Source organism: Elaeis guineensis, chromosome 6, assembly GCF_000442705.2.
Source record: "Elaeis guineensis isolate ETL-2024a chromosome 6, EG11, whole genome shotgun sequence".
Taxonomy (NCBI): domain Eukaryota; kingdom Viridiplantae; phylum Streptophyta; class Magnoliopsida; order Arecales; family Arecaceae; genus Elaeis; species Elaeis guineensis.
The window spans coordinates 2946746-2960631 of record NC_025998.2 but is presented as its reverse complement, the minus strand read 5'-3'; the positions used below and the strand labels follow the sequence as shown (position 1 = coordinate 2960631).

The 13886-nt window shown below is 37.0% G+C and overlaps 1 protein-coding gene across 1 annotated transcript; it reads left to right on the top strand.

The window, feature by feature from the left end:
• The first annotated feature begins 1743 nt into the window (after positions 1-1743).
• On the top strand, positions 1744-13610 carry LOC105047647 (casein kinase 1-like protein 2). Its single transcript, XM_010926670.4, has 14 exons — positions 1744-2207; positions 2304-2344; positions 3227-3296; positions 3380-3528; positions 4038-4133; positions 4226-4296; positions 8080-8141; positions 8928-8991; positions 9082-9166; positions 9249-9375; positions 9518-9600; positions 9709-9769; positions 10026-10180; positions 12919-13610. The coding sequence occupies exons 1-14, from the start codon at positions 2132-2134 to the stop codon at positions 13207-13209; spliced, it is 1431 nt and encodes a 476-aa protein (XP_010924972.1). The 5' UTR covers positions 1744-2131; the 3' UTR covers positions 13210-13610.
• Positions 13611-13886: the final 276 nt, after the last annotated feature.

Genomic DNA, 13886 nt, shown 5'->3' with positions numbered 1-13886 from the left:
TACTATAATCTCCCAAAAAAACCCAAACTTGTCAGCAGACCTATTACATGTTTGTGAGCTTTTCCAAAATGGATGTTTAGAATACAAGTGATCCACACGATCTGGACAAATTCAATTTTGATGTGTCATCGTGTTCCACGTGCTCTCTAGGTGTGGATGCTAATCTTCTTCTTTCATTAATGATGGATAATTACTCATCACCATGTTTGATAGGTATCTTTTGATACAGCCTCTCATCAACCCACTTTTTTCTTGTATAGCCCAATACAATGTTACCTCAAGCACTATACCTAAAATTGACTCTTTCTAATTAAGTCTCGCTTTTATTGTTAAAGCTTTAAATAATTACTAAAGTAGCAAAAAGATCAAAGTGAAGAAGATTTAAAAATAAGAGATAAGAATATTAGCAAAAACTTGTCTTACCATGAATATCAATTGAGAAACTTCTTAAATTCTTCTTTATCAATATGATAGTGGAAAAGATAAGACAATTTTTTCTTTTGTGCATGATAATATAAAAAACTTCTTTAACACTTGGAGAAAATATAACCACAAATATCTGTTTGGAGTTTACTTTTTGAACCAAGAGGAAAAATCATTGGGCCCCTGATAAGAAGATGTTCAAAATTTTGACTAGCTATGGAAAATAATGGATAAGAAAGTGTCGAAGTTTGCAAGCAAGCATCTGCTGTCATGACAGTCATGGCCAACCAATCATTACCACTACGATCACACTCAAATGTTAGAAGCTAGAGTAGAGAAGCAAATATTACATCTAGGTTTATATATAAATCACTCAGATCATGCGGATAAGGTTAGTGAGTGGATCAACAACCCTTAGATGCATTTGGTTTATGATCAAAATCAGGATAGTAATTGGAATGGATTGAAATGTCGTATATTTTGATACGTTTGGTTCATAATCAGAACCATAATTGAAACAGAATTTAAATATTAAGAAAAAAAAGGGGCTGAATTTTGAAGAATTTAAACATTTTCATTCTTTCTGAAATCAAAATGATAATAAAACTCTTCCAATCAAATAAAAATAATACGAATATCTCATTTTTATTTCCATTCAGGGCTCCAACTTCTCCCAACCAAACACATCTCTAATCTTCTACCTAAACCGGCCTCGGAACCATAGTTTTAGTGCTCCACAGGCGTCAAAATTCTAGGAAGGGGGTAAGATTGATAACACCTGATCGTTACTTAAATAGGTAGGTGCAATTCGGTAAAACCAAAAGCTCCCTCGGTCTCTATTTTTTTGACAGGGCCAATTCGGGAACACAAAATCCGTAGTTCTGTACTCAACTAGGCGTCCAGTCCGGAGAGAGAGCACGAGCGGGATGGCGTTTTCCCCCAGGGATACAGTGAGAACAGCAGCCGATTAACGCCACGTAATCCTTCACCCCGACGGACGGGGGCATTCAGGGCAGACCAAGGGCTCCCGCGCGTGCTCCACGAGGGTCAAGACTAGAGAGAGAAGAGTTTGCGATGAGTGCACGCGGACGGGTAGGATAAGCCGATAAGCTTCGCTGGGCGGTAGCTTCGGTCCCTCCTCCATTCCCAAGAAGGACTCTCCCACGTCACGACCCAACCTAATTTAGAGAGAGAGAGAGAGAGGAAACACAAAAGAATTAGAAAACCCGACTAAAGGGATCAGCGATAGAGATAGAGAGAGAAAGAAGTCTTATATTGTCCGCCATCGAAGAACCGTGATTTCGATTGGATTGAAACGTGCGTGGGGGCGGCATCCAAAGACCCCTTTCCCCTTCCCCTCCTCCCTCGATCTCCCCCATTTTCTTCTTTCCTAATTCCGTTTTCGTAGATGAAAACCCGAGAAATCGATCCTTGTTTGGGGAAACTCTAGGTTCCGATCTCTTTTTCTTCATATATTTTGTCTTTGTTCTTTGATCGATCGACTGGGCGATGCGATTCGGCCTGTTTTCTTGTTTTCCTGGGTAATCGGTAGGGATTCGAGAGATCGGAGGGGGTTTCGTTTTTTCTTTTTTGGTTTTGGGGGATTGCTGGTTTTTTCCCCCCCCCTTTCTTTTGCGCTGTAAAAATCTGATGTTTTAGGGTTAGGGTTTGAAATTGAGGTTGGCGTTTCTTGAATCCGGCTGCGGCTATGGAGCCTCGCGTGGGGAACAAGTTCCGGCTCGGTCGCAAGATCGGGAGCGGGTCTTTTGGGGAGATCTATTTAGGTATGTACTTGTTTTTAATTTGGAATGTTTGTTTGGGGAATTTGAAATTTGGTACCTTTAAGGTGTTTTTGATTGCTATTTGTTCGATATTTGTAGGTACTAATGCTCAAACGAACGAAGAGGTTGCCATTAAACTCGTGAGTATTACCTCCGGATAGACTTTGGCTTTTCGATTAGGTTTATTACTGTTATTCTTGCTGTAAATCAGTTGGTCGCTACATTTATTTCCTGGAAAAGAAAATTGTTGGAGTTGATGAAATAATCGGCCTGTTGCCGTAATTGTTTTCTGTCTACTTGCACCTTCTTTTTTGTCTCCCCTTGCGTAATTATTCCTTCTTAGTTGGACCTGTTCAGCATAGGTTCTTGGTTTTGGCTGAAATTTGTGGGCTTTTTCACAAGTTTTGCTGGAGCTCAGATGATGCAGATTTTTTTTTGGTTGTTTTTTTTTCATCAGAAGACGTGTAAAGAAATCCATACGACCTTTGGGCTGGCTTTATGAATCTTTATATACTAATTATTTCTCTAAGGAACCAGTCTAAGTGCAAACTATTTCTGTAAGCTGAAATTGCTTTCATAATTTTCCAACTATAATTGTAGTCTAATAAAATTATTGAACTGGCGGGCGACATATTATGGATGGACTTCTTCAGATTTTTGTTTCTGAAGCTGTTCACCTTTTTAATTCTCTTAGTAGTGTGTTTCATGTGTAATAGTGCACTTTGACTGCATAACAAGTGAGGAAACATGAAAAAAAACTTTATTTTCAGGTTTTTCTTTACTTTTAGTCATTCCTTTTTTTTTCCCAGAAAAAGCTAATACTCACTTCTATTGGCATTTTCTTTATCAAAATGTCCTCCTTAAAGATTTGTCATCACGTTTGTTTAAGGGAGTTATGGTGTCTTTTGGGGTTTTGGGGGGAATTGTTACTTTGCTTTTTTCATTTCAATGCTTTGAATCCTATCCTTGCTGTTAGCCTTTGTTTGTATTAAAATGACCATGCATGATATCTTGTTTGTCAGGAAAATGTCAAGACAAAGCATCCCCAGTTGTTATACGAATCAAAACTGTACAGGATACTGCAAGGAGGGAGTAAGGAGGAATTTCTTTTCCTTTTTATTGCTGGTTTATATTTAAAAGTTCTTAACTTGTTATTTTATATTTGATTATGGCAGCTGGGATTCCGAATGTGAGATGGTTTGGTGTTGAAGGTGATTATAATGTCCTTGTGATGGATTTACTTGGGCCAAGTCTTGAAGACCTTTTTAATTTCTGTAGCAGAAAGCTATCTCTAAAGACTGTTCTGATGCTTGCGGATCAGATGGTACAGTATTAACTTCATTGTGCTTGTAGTGAGTTTTCATAGAATCATAACTGTGAAATCTTATCAGATCTTATTGTTTTGGAGTATGCTTTGTGAATCCTTTGTTGCTCCAATAATTATACTAAAATCTACATCGGCTATCTCTGCTATAAGTTTTCAGAATCCTCACATCTCCCAGTTATTTTAGGTGTTTACTTTCTCTCTCGTATTCCATCTTAAGAATTTTAAATCCTCTTGCATTGGGCTTCCTCATATCACACTGGACATGATAATACCATATTCACTTAATCCTTTCCATCTTGCCTTCAGGCTTCAGCACCTTAAGTTCTTTGCTTCCTCTAATGTAATCATTACCGATTTCACCCTTGTTCACAATGCAGTCACCTTAACTACTAATCTTTAATGCTCTCTTCTCATGTGATTTCAGCATAATTTTTTGATGAAATGAGGTTGTGGTTGTCTGTTTTTTTGGTTTTGCATGTGATGTATTTTTCTTTATACTGCTTCAGATCAACCGAGTAGAGTTTGTTCACTCCAAGTCCTTTCTGCATCGAGACATCAAACCAGATAATTTTCTTATGGGTCTAGGACGACGAGCTAATCAGGTGTGCCATGAAGTTTTATCCTTTCCTAGTTGATTATGGTTCTGTTCATGATAAAATTTGTAATCTGTTTGATCTTGTTGCTATTGTTATAGGTATACATCATTGATTTTGGCCTTGCCAAGAAGTATAGAGATACTACAACTCACCAGCACATTCCATATAGGTAAGATGCTGGAATATTTAAAATCTGTGAAAATGTTATCTTTAAAATTGTTGCATTTCACGTCTGAAAGTGGAATTCCTTTCTGTTATGCTTGCCACGTCTCGAATGTGAAGAGCCTCTTCTTATAGTCTGTTGAAAAACATAACATTGGGTATGCACACAATTTTGAATTAAATATATTAAAAAATGTCCCACTTCTAGCATCTCTTGTGAAACTTGAAGGAGGTTTTAATTCTCTTAAATCAAGATTCAAGCCTAGGTGAGTTTTAACTTTTAAGTATATATTTATGAACTTTTCGATCTTTATTGTGTTTGTGCTTTATTACAGCTTATTTCCTATTTTTAAACCATAGTGCTGTAGAGTAATTTGATATTGTATTTTGCTATGTTGCTATGATTTTGATGTAAAAAGTTTTATGGGGGATAAGAGTGGATAATATTTATGTTCTTTTTGCTTCAAGGGGAAAAGTGCATTGGGTATAAAGCCCAATGCATCCAGTGTTCTGTGGGGTAGGTACAAAGTTGTCAAATCGGGATTCGATTCATGAATCGTCTATGTCTTAACTCAAATCCTGACTCGAATCGTAAGATTCAATTTTTTTATAAAACAATAGATATTAGCATAAAAACAAAATTAACATTATAAAAATGATAAAAAAATTGATTTTCTTCAAGAACTTGAGTACAAGGAGAAACATTGTTATGTATACCCGCAAGATGATTTTTCATTCTAGTCACTCAAAAACTCTTGTTACAATGATTGCATACAAGATGTCATCGATTTCCATCGTTCCCTTTACCATCATCAAATTTTTTACAATGTTTCCAAGTGGGATCCACAACTTTAGATTTTTTTTTTAGCTGCCATTATTCAATAAAACAACAATACACAATTTCACTGTAAAGTATGTAAGCCAATCCCTATTAAAAAATTAGAACTATTAAAAAAAATATTTTAAAAAAAAAGTAAGAACTGTTAATTTTTTTTTGGTTAAGTGGCTGTGCCACGGCTGTGTGTGTGTTTTTTTTTTTTTTTTTTGGTTAAGTGGCTGTGCCATGGCCCACGGGAACAATAGGCAACGCCATAGGTCAGCCTACAACAAATGTCCGATCAAAAAAAAAAAGGGAAAAAGCCTTCATCGGTGGCTTCATAGGAAGATCCGAGAAAAAGCTTCGGCTGGATTAAAAAAAAGAAAAAAGAAAGGCTTCGTGGTGGCTTCGGAGAAGAGAAACAGAGAGATCGAGAGATTGGAGAGGAGAAACAGAAAGATTAAAAAAAAAAAAGAAAAATGCTTCGGGGTACCTACCGGATGAACGGCGAACTCGCGAGGATGCTTCGAAGGCTTCAAGGATTTTTCTTCCCCATGCGCTTTCTTCCTGTTCTCATCGTAGTCTTCGAAGACTCAAAGCAGTCGGAGAAGACAGAGAAACAGTCGCAAATAGAAGTTTAAAGGTTTGGGACATACCTTTTTTTTGCCAAAATCCGATTCTTCTGCTTCCAAAAACAACGAACAATTGATTTGGGAGTTATCTTTTCCGACTCGATGGTATCGGACGATCCTGCGAGTCGCACGATTCAGCCGACGAGTCTGTGATTCAGGTACAATTCTTCTTCTTTTGCGATTCTTCATTTCGGTTCGACTCGGCTGAGCTTAGAATCGTTTCGAATCGTATGAGTCGAATTGTACGAGTACGATTCTAACAATAGAAGGTAGGTGCATTTTAAGCTATCTTTCATTGTGCATAGAAATGTTTTTGGCTGTTAGTATCTTTGGTGGATTTGATCAATAGTCATAGGATACGATCCAGTGTTATATTTCTGGAAATATGATGAAAATTGTTGTTTATGATGTTTTGAGAAGAAAAGGTTCATGATACTTCTCCTGATTTTTATTTTTTCTTTCTGCTATTTAAGTTGCGGTTGAACCTCTCATTATATTCTAATGAAAACATACATAGGGCATAGCTTTCATCATGGTGAAGTCCTAATAGGATTACATTGCTTCATCTACTTCCCCTTTAAGGAATGGTAATGGTTTGGTTATGGTTCATCAAGTAGTTGCAAAAGAATTTTAATACAATGTGATATGTTAGTGATAATGATGCCTAAAGATATGGCTTAATTTTGTTTCTCTTTCCTCTGGAAAAAAGAAGCATTACTATCAGCTCTCATAGTGCTGATGATTATCGATATGTTACATGACTAAAATGCTAATGATTGCACGACAAGTTGAAATTCTTATCGATGTTCTCTTGTCTTATGGTGGCAAAACTTCATTGACATGTTCTCATGGAATTTCTTAGTGGCATGATTGAGTTGGTTCAAAATTAGGTTTTGATTGTCTACACATCTAAGGGACAAAAATACTACTGAAGCATTCGTACTTTTTACCTTTCATGGCCTATTCTCCATTTCTTGTTGTACTACAGGGCTATATGCATTTTCTAGTAATATAATGGCTGTTAAAATAGATTACTTCCAATACTTGAACTTGAAGTTTTGCCTCCATTTCACTCTCCTCTGTAAGGGAGGTTTGGAATCTCAAAGCAAATCATCATGATTGATCAAATTTTAATGTTCTTTAATGTTGCATTAGATGGTAGTTGAAGTATCTAAGTATCACTCATGGTCTGGTTTTACCTGTTGCAGGCACTTGCATTGTCGGATTCCTTGGTTAAGCCTGCTTATGGCGGTGGTTATAGAATCTTAGTAACATTGGTTTGTTGTTTTTCATAGTAGGCACTGGCATTGTAGGATTCCGCCTTCCTCACTGTCATGCAACACATCTTTGATTTATTAAAATTTTTGTCAGTTCTTGTTCTTGTTCTCCTTTTGTTACATGGGCTCTGGGTGGGGAAGTCTAAATTAGAACCTTTTAGAGTCATATTTGGTGGCTATTCACTTTAATTTTAGTTTGCTTCCAATTTAGCTGTTGTATGACCTTTTGACATATCCTTGCTATTTATGCAAGTTTTGAGCATACCAGTCCAAAAGCAGTTGAAATGTTGGTTTCTTTTTTATATGTGAAGAAATTTTATTTCTTCCTAGTTGGTGATTGGAGTGATAAATTTTAGGTTATCTAGGACAGCTGAATTTCTTTGATTTTACTTTTCTATGAGCACCTGCAACCCTTCGTGCCCCATCTCATTGAATCATGCTTTTGCAACCCTTGGTGCCTCATCGCATACATTCACATCAAAGGAGGCTTTCCTCAACAATGCCTTATCTTATATGATACATTATTGATTAAGATTTTCTAGTTTGGGAGCTTTATGTCATATGTTCACTAGTACATTCTACAGATATTTTTTTCTGTAATAACAAAGCATTGCTGTTGTAACTACGGTTGCACTAATTATTGATTTAAGTTTTTTTTCTCCTTCTTCCAATATCTCTGGAAGCTTAGTGGTATATATTCAGTGTTAGATTCTTCAATATATTTTATTGGCTCATATTGCTTTACTCTTATATTTATAACTTTTTGATAGATATATGGACAATCTGAAGAAGCATGTCGATTCATAGTTTTATGGCTTCCCTTTTTTAGCTATTCCCTTTCTTTCCCCAACATTTGGGGCATGTTCTAGAGCATTTACTTATCTGGTCAAAATGAACATAAAACTGGCTTGTTCTGTGGATATGATACTTGTAAATCTTGCCAGTAGTTTTTCATGTCTGTCAGTAGAAACTTTGAATTGCATTGTGCGCCTTTAGTTGGTAGAAAATGGTTGAAACCCCATTAGTTGCATTCTCATGTTATGTTTATGTCTAAAATATTGCAGAGAGAACAAAAACTTGACTGGGACAGCAAGATACGCAAGTGTTAACACCCATCTTGGCATAGGTATGTATAATGTGTGGGTGTGTGGGTGTGCGCGTGTGCGTATATATGTATATATGTGAGTATAGTTGGCTTTCACACTATAAGTTAACTCCTTGAAACAGGAGTTAACAATTCAGAATCAATTATGGGCTATATAAATTTAATATCCAAATCGTCGAACATGATCTACACTGCAAAAAGTGCCAAGAAACAAAAAATCACATATTTTGATGGCTTGTAACTTAATCATCACGTAGGGTGCCATAATGAATGGTTTTAATCACAGGATACCATGTTAGATTAGATCTAATCATCAAAGCCTAGTGAATTTAATTCTACCATGTTTTAAGATGTGTAGATCATGATCTGATGGATTTTCAATTTAGGTTCCCTATTGTGTATTTTCCTATAGTGTGATTGATACAGTTCATTTTTGTACTGATTTAATGCATAACTTTTGGTTTTTAGTCATTTCTTGTATCATATATTTTGTTCAAATATTTGGATCTTGAATTTGGATGCTCTATCGTTAACTGTAAAATTGTTAAATCCTTTTTTGGGGAATTAACATAACGTGCATGGTCAATCTCATATATATGTATGTATGTATCTATATATCTCTGTATCTATCTATCTATTCATATATATATTTGCATAAATTTGTGGTTACTTGCTGCTAATATTGAATTTTTAATGTCTGATCCAATGTTTGTCTATTGCTGTTTGTACTTGATTTTTCCTATATTATGCTGCATTGATCAAATTCCATGTTTGTTTCTGACTATTGTGGTTTTTTTGGCTGCTAAGAACAAAGCAGGAGGGATGATCTGGAGTCTCTTGGATATGTTCTCATGTACTTCTTAAGAGGAAGGTATTGCTTTCTTGTTTGGACCTTTTTCTTTGTTTATTTTTTTTCTCCTCTCTGCTATCCCTAATCAGAACCCTTGTCCTCTGGTTTTAGTCTTCCATGGCAGGGTTTAAAAGCAGGAACCAAGAAACAGAAGTATGAAAAAATCAGTGAAAGAAAAGTTGCTACATCAATTGAGGTAATTTTTTTGTTTGTACCATAAACTGCAGCCCATAATTTTTTTTCCTTCCATTTAATGGATAAATTGATACAATGTTCAGGCTTTATGTCGGGGATATCCTTCAGAGTTTGCATCATACTTCCATTACTGCCGTTCACTACGTTTTGATGATAAGCCAGACTATGCATATCTTAAGAGATTATTTCGGGATCTTTTTATCCGTGAGGGTGCGTTTCACTTTTCGTATATCTTTGACAGAGAGAATGGAAGATTTTTTATTTACCTAATTATTTTATTTCTGAACTGAGAATCTGTGAATGTCGCATTTTGTTCAAGGATAATATTGTTTTTATGTTTGTTCTTTTTCAGGATTTCAGTTTGATTATGTGTTTGACTGGACCATATTGAAATATCAGCAGTCACAAATCGCCAGTGCTCCTCCACGTGCTGTTGTTAGTTCCATACAGAATATATTGTTTCTGATTTCCCCCTTTTTTCTTAGTGCTTGAACAATTGCTCAAATCTTTTTTTCTTTTTTCCATTGTTTGTTCTCATTTTAGGGTCCTGGTGCTGGACCTAGCTCTGGCTTGGCCCCTGCAGTTGCCAACGACAGGCAGTCAGGTAGCCTATTTAGTCATCTATCATACATTCTTATTTTCAATTTTGCAAATAAATCTGGATATTTGCTACATGGTCTTATACTGATGTATTGTGCAGTTTTATAATTTATATTCGCATTGGCCTTTCATTTACTTTAGAAGTTCTTTGATCCTCATGAATAATGTAATTGCATCTTGTTTACCTGTTGTTGAATGACTTACCTTCTCCCCTACATGTTTTAGAGGTGTGAACTTTATTGCTGAAAATTTTGTTCTAGGTGGTGAGGAAGGAAGAACAAGTGGTTGGTCGGCAATGGATCCCTCTCGTCGACGAGTTCCTGCTCCTGCTCCGGCTCCAGCTATAACTGCAGGCAGCTTATCAAAGCAGAAAACCCCAATGGGAAATGATCCAGCTGCTACTAAAGATGTCATGGTGAGATCTTCCTATTCCACATTGTTATCCTATATGCACCGTTATCCATTTATCCATATTTGAGATCACTGAATCATAGCGTACAAAGGGTTCATGAAGATATATATTGCCACAATGTTCAAATCATGACAGATGAATTATTCATGAAGTCTTTAGATCAAGGTTTAAAATATCAGATATATTCAATCATATTCTACAAAGGGTGACTTAGTTATTTTATGCATTACGGAGATGTATCTTGCAAAAATGTTCAAACCGCGACTGATGAATTGTTCATGAAGTCTTTAGATCGAGTTTTAAAATATCAGATATAAGTTCCAACTCTGAAAAATGCTACAGTATAGCTTAGCATTTGTGCAAACAGCGGAATATAATACATTAGGTCGTCAAACATAGAGTTACCTTTCAAATTCAATCTTCTTGTATCGAGACATTTTAATTCTTCTATAATCAGGAGTCATCTTTGAACTTGAAAACATGTTGTCACAATCTTGTTGAGTTCCCTGGTACACATGCTAGTGCCGAGACATCCGTTGGAATTTGGAACATATAATACTATAGTTGTAGATTATTCAAAATAATGGGAAGATATCTGAAGCCTTCACACCCACACAACCCACCCCCGCTCCCCCCCCCCAAACAAGAATTGCTGACTGTAGAGCGATTCCATCGCTAGCCACTGACCTTCCTCCTCCTCGTAGGCTTGAAGGCCTTTCTACGTCTCTTTTTTGTCTCATTCTGTTTTCTTTTCGGATTCCGAGGATGAATTTCTTGATCCACCTGTTGAATCAATGTTCTCCTTCATGTTTCGTAGCTCATAAGATTTTGGAGATTGCACTAGGGCTTAGCTTCATGAAATTTGTGGAATTGCATCCGAAGCAGCAGATGGTGACTTAGATGACATCATTGTCATGTGGTCTGATTTAAGTGTTTTTCACATGTGTGGTGTTGTATTTGAGTACAAGATGAAGCATCATAAGAGGCTAATGTAGGGTAATTGTTTATGCATATTTCACTCACAAATGTGCTTCCTTTGGGCTGCCTCACTTTTTTACAGTCCCACCACTACCAGCTTGTTGAAATGATATCTTGAATAAAGCTTCAACATTGGCCCTTACTGTTTCCTGTTCAAGAATCTTCACATTCTGCTTTTAACAATCTATATATCTATATAGGTTTCACCCTTTGGAAGGCGAGCTTAACTTGCAGTTTTTATGTCCGAAGTTATGTGTAGATAAATTCCTGATAATATCTATCCAGTTGAGCATTAATACCAGGAAGAAAGAACATGCCCCTGAGAAGGATCTCTCTCTAGATGAGATCCCAGAAAGATATATTTTTGAAAGATCTTAAATTTTTTCCCTAGATCTGGCATTTTTTCTGTTACATGTATGATGGTTATCCTAGATATGGATTTCTTGTAGGCATATCTCATTTGGTACGAGTCCTAATAGTTGAATATGCAGTTTTCTTCTTTTTTTCGGTTTTTTGTGCATTCTTTTATTTTGACAGCTTTTTTTTCCTCCCGATAAAAGCTCATCATCATTTTTTAACAAAAATAGTTTGAATTGATTTTCAAGGCCTGGTCTGGAAATGGGATAAGGAGTGGGGATAAGGCATTTATCGTTCTTTATCCCTAGGGTTATTGTGTTGTGCAGTCATAAAAGGTTTGCACTAACAGACCCAATGACATGGGTTCGAGTCTAAGCAGGCGCTTTGTGCCAAAAAAAGGCCAAAGGTAGGTATGCCCCCAGTTTGCCCCTCCCAGAACCCTGGATCGCCGGACCATAATTGGGTAATGTGGAAAAAGAAGATCCCAGGGGTAAATGCTAACTAGATGAGATTGTGGTATGGAACAACTTATCGCCGACAATTTGATCAAACTAGGGATTATTGGGAACTGGCAAGTCTATAGGGTTTCCAGAATTTCACTATCGCCACACTGTCCCTATGTTTTTCACCACTTGATTTTTGAAATGCCAAAAAAGAAAAAAAAAATTCCACTAGCGGAAAATAATCAAAAAGAGCATATTTTTCTTTTTATCCAAATAATAACCAGCATAGGTATGATGGTTAATGGGGGTAACAAGCACTTGTTGCCAAATGCAAATTTGAATTGTCCTTACTTATCTTTGTTGGGGAACTGGTTGTACCCACTGGGGATGACGACAAAGTTATTCCTAAATCGCTCATTCTGTTTCCAAACTATGCCAAAATTGGATGCCCAACCTACCAGTGTCAGAACTATAAGGCAAATCCTGAACCAGTATCCAACTTATAATTATCACAAATTGACTGCTCTGTGATTGCATATAAAAGTTTCTGGAATGTTACTTGTAATCTTCCAGCTATGAAGTTATAGTGCTTTCTAGCAGCATTGTCTGTTAGGGTATCACCAAGATGAGGGAGGTCTGTTAGGATATGTTATTGTGAGAGGGAGTTGATGCATCCAATATTCCTGCAGGTTTTGGCTTGTAAAATTTCATCTACTTTTGATCCATTAACTGTATGTGTTCTGAATATTGTGATCTAGTGGTGGGTATAGGTAGAAATGTAGTTCTGAAAATAAGAAAATTCCTGCTGTTTCTATTTCCTGACCTTTCAAACATTTCTCCATCAACTACATCAGGGTAAGTATATTTTGTAACCAATCATGTGATTCGTCATGCATGTTGCTTTACTAGATGTATTTAGTGTTTACCATGTAATTCCTGACCGTGGATGCATATACCATATAGTTATCCAGTTCGACTTTTTTGGGGCGGTCAAGCGGATCTTCAAGGCGAGCTGCTGTTTCTAGCAGCCGGGATGTTGTGGCTGGTGAGTCAGACCCATCTCAGACTCGTACTGCTGAGGCAAGTCCTGGGACATTCCGCAGACTTTCTGGTGCTCAGAGAAGTTCCCCTGTTAGTTCCGCAGAGCATAAGCGGTCTTCATCTGGTAGGCCATCTAACATCAAGAACTATGAATCCACCCTTAAAGGCTTCGAGTGCCTTAATTTCAACAGCGACGAGAGGGTTCAGTATTAGTGTTGATTCTAGTCAAGCTGCTGCAACTTATGCTTTTTTCACTCTGTATAAAACATCATAAACTGGAGAACAATGCTCGGGCATGTTTCCCATTAGTTAATGTGGGAAGCTGTTGGGGTGACTGGTGATTTGAGAAAGTGCCCTAAAGACTGCAAAATAAGAGAAAGGCAGTTCTAAGGAGTTGGGACACCTAACTATGCCATTGCCATGGTAAGGCTGTTTGTACATGTGTCCTGAGCTATTGCTATGGCTTCCTCCTGGATGTAATCCATGTTATTTGATTATATTTCTTGGATTTTTTTTTTTCTCTCGCTGAATCCACATGCCAACTGTTTGCGGAAGAAACCATTTGATTTATTGTAATTAATGAACAATGTGAGGACTCCAGGTGTGTTGACTTACTCGTGCATCTGCCTGGCTGAGGATATGTTGTTGCATGCTCGTGCCATGATATTGCCCTTATTATTGACAACATATTCCCCGTGGTTTGTTTGAGCTCCTTGTGGGATGGGGAATATCTTTCATCCGATCAGTTTTTCCCAAGCACATATAGTGTGGTGCAGCGGCAACATGCCTGAAATTCTGCTTTTGAAATTGTAAAGGAATGCGGTGTTGTGGGAATGTCGATGTGTTGGTGAAACATTGCGTTTGGCTGGTGTTCAAGCTTTGGTAGGGAT

What these genes read in the sequence shown, in the direction of transcription:
- LOC105047647 (XM_010926670.4), top strand. Translation starts at nt 2,132, where the DNA reads ATGGAGCCTCGCGTGGGGAACAAGTTCCGGCTCGGTCGCAAGATCGGG. An exon ending in AAGAGGTTGCCATTAAACTC is followed by an intron (nt 2,345 to 3,226) that starts GTGAGTATTACC and finishes CTTGTTTGTCAG; the next exon opens with GAAAATGTCAAGACAAAGCA. An exon ending in TGCCAACGACAGGCAGTCAG is followed by an intron (nt 9,770 to 10,025) that starts GTAGCCTATTTA and finishes ATTTTGTTCTAG; the next exon opens with GTGGTGAGGAAGGAAGAACA.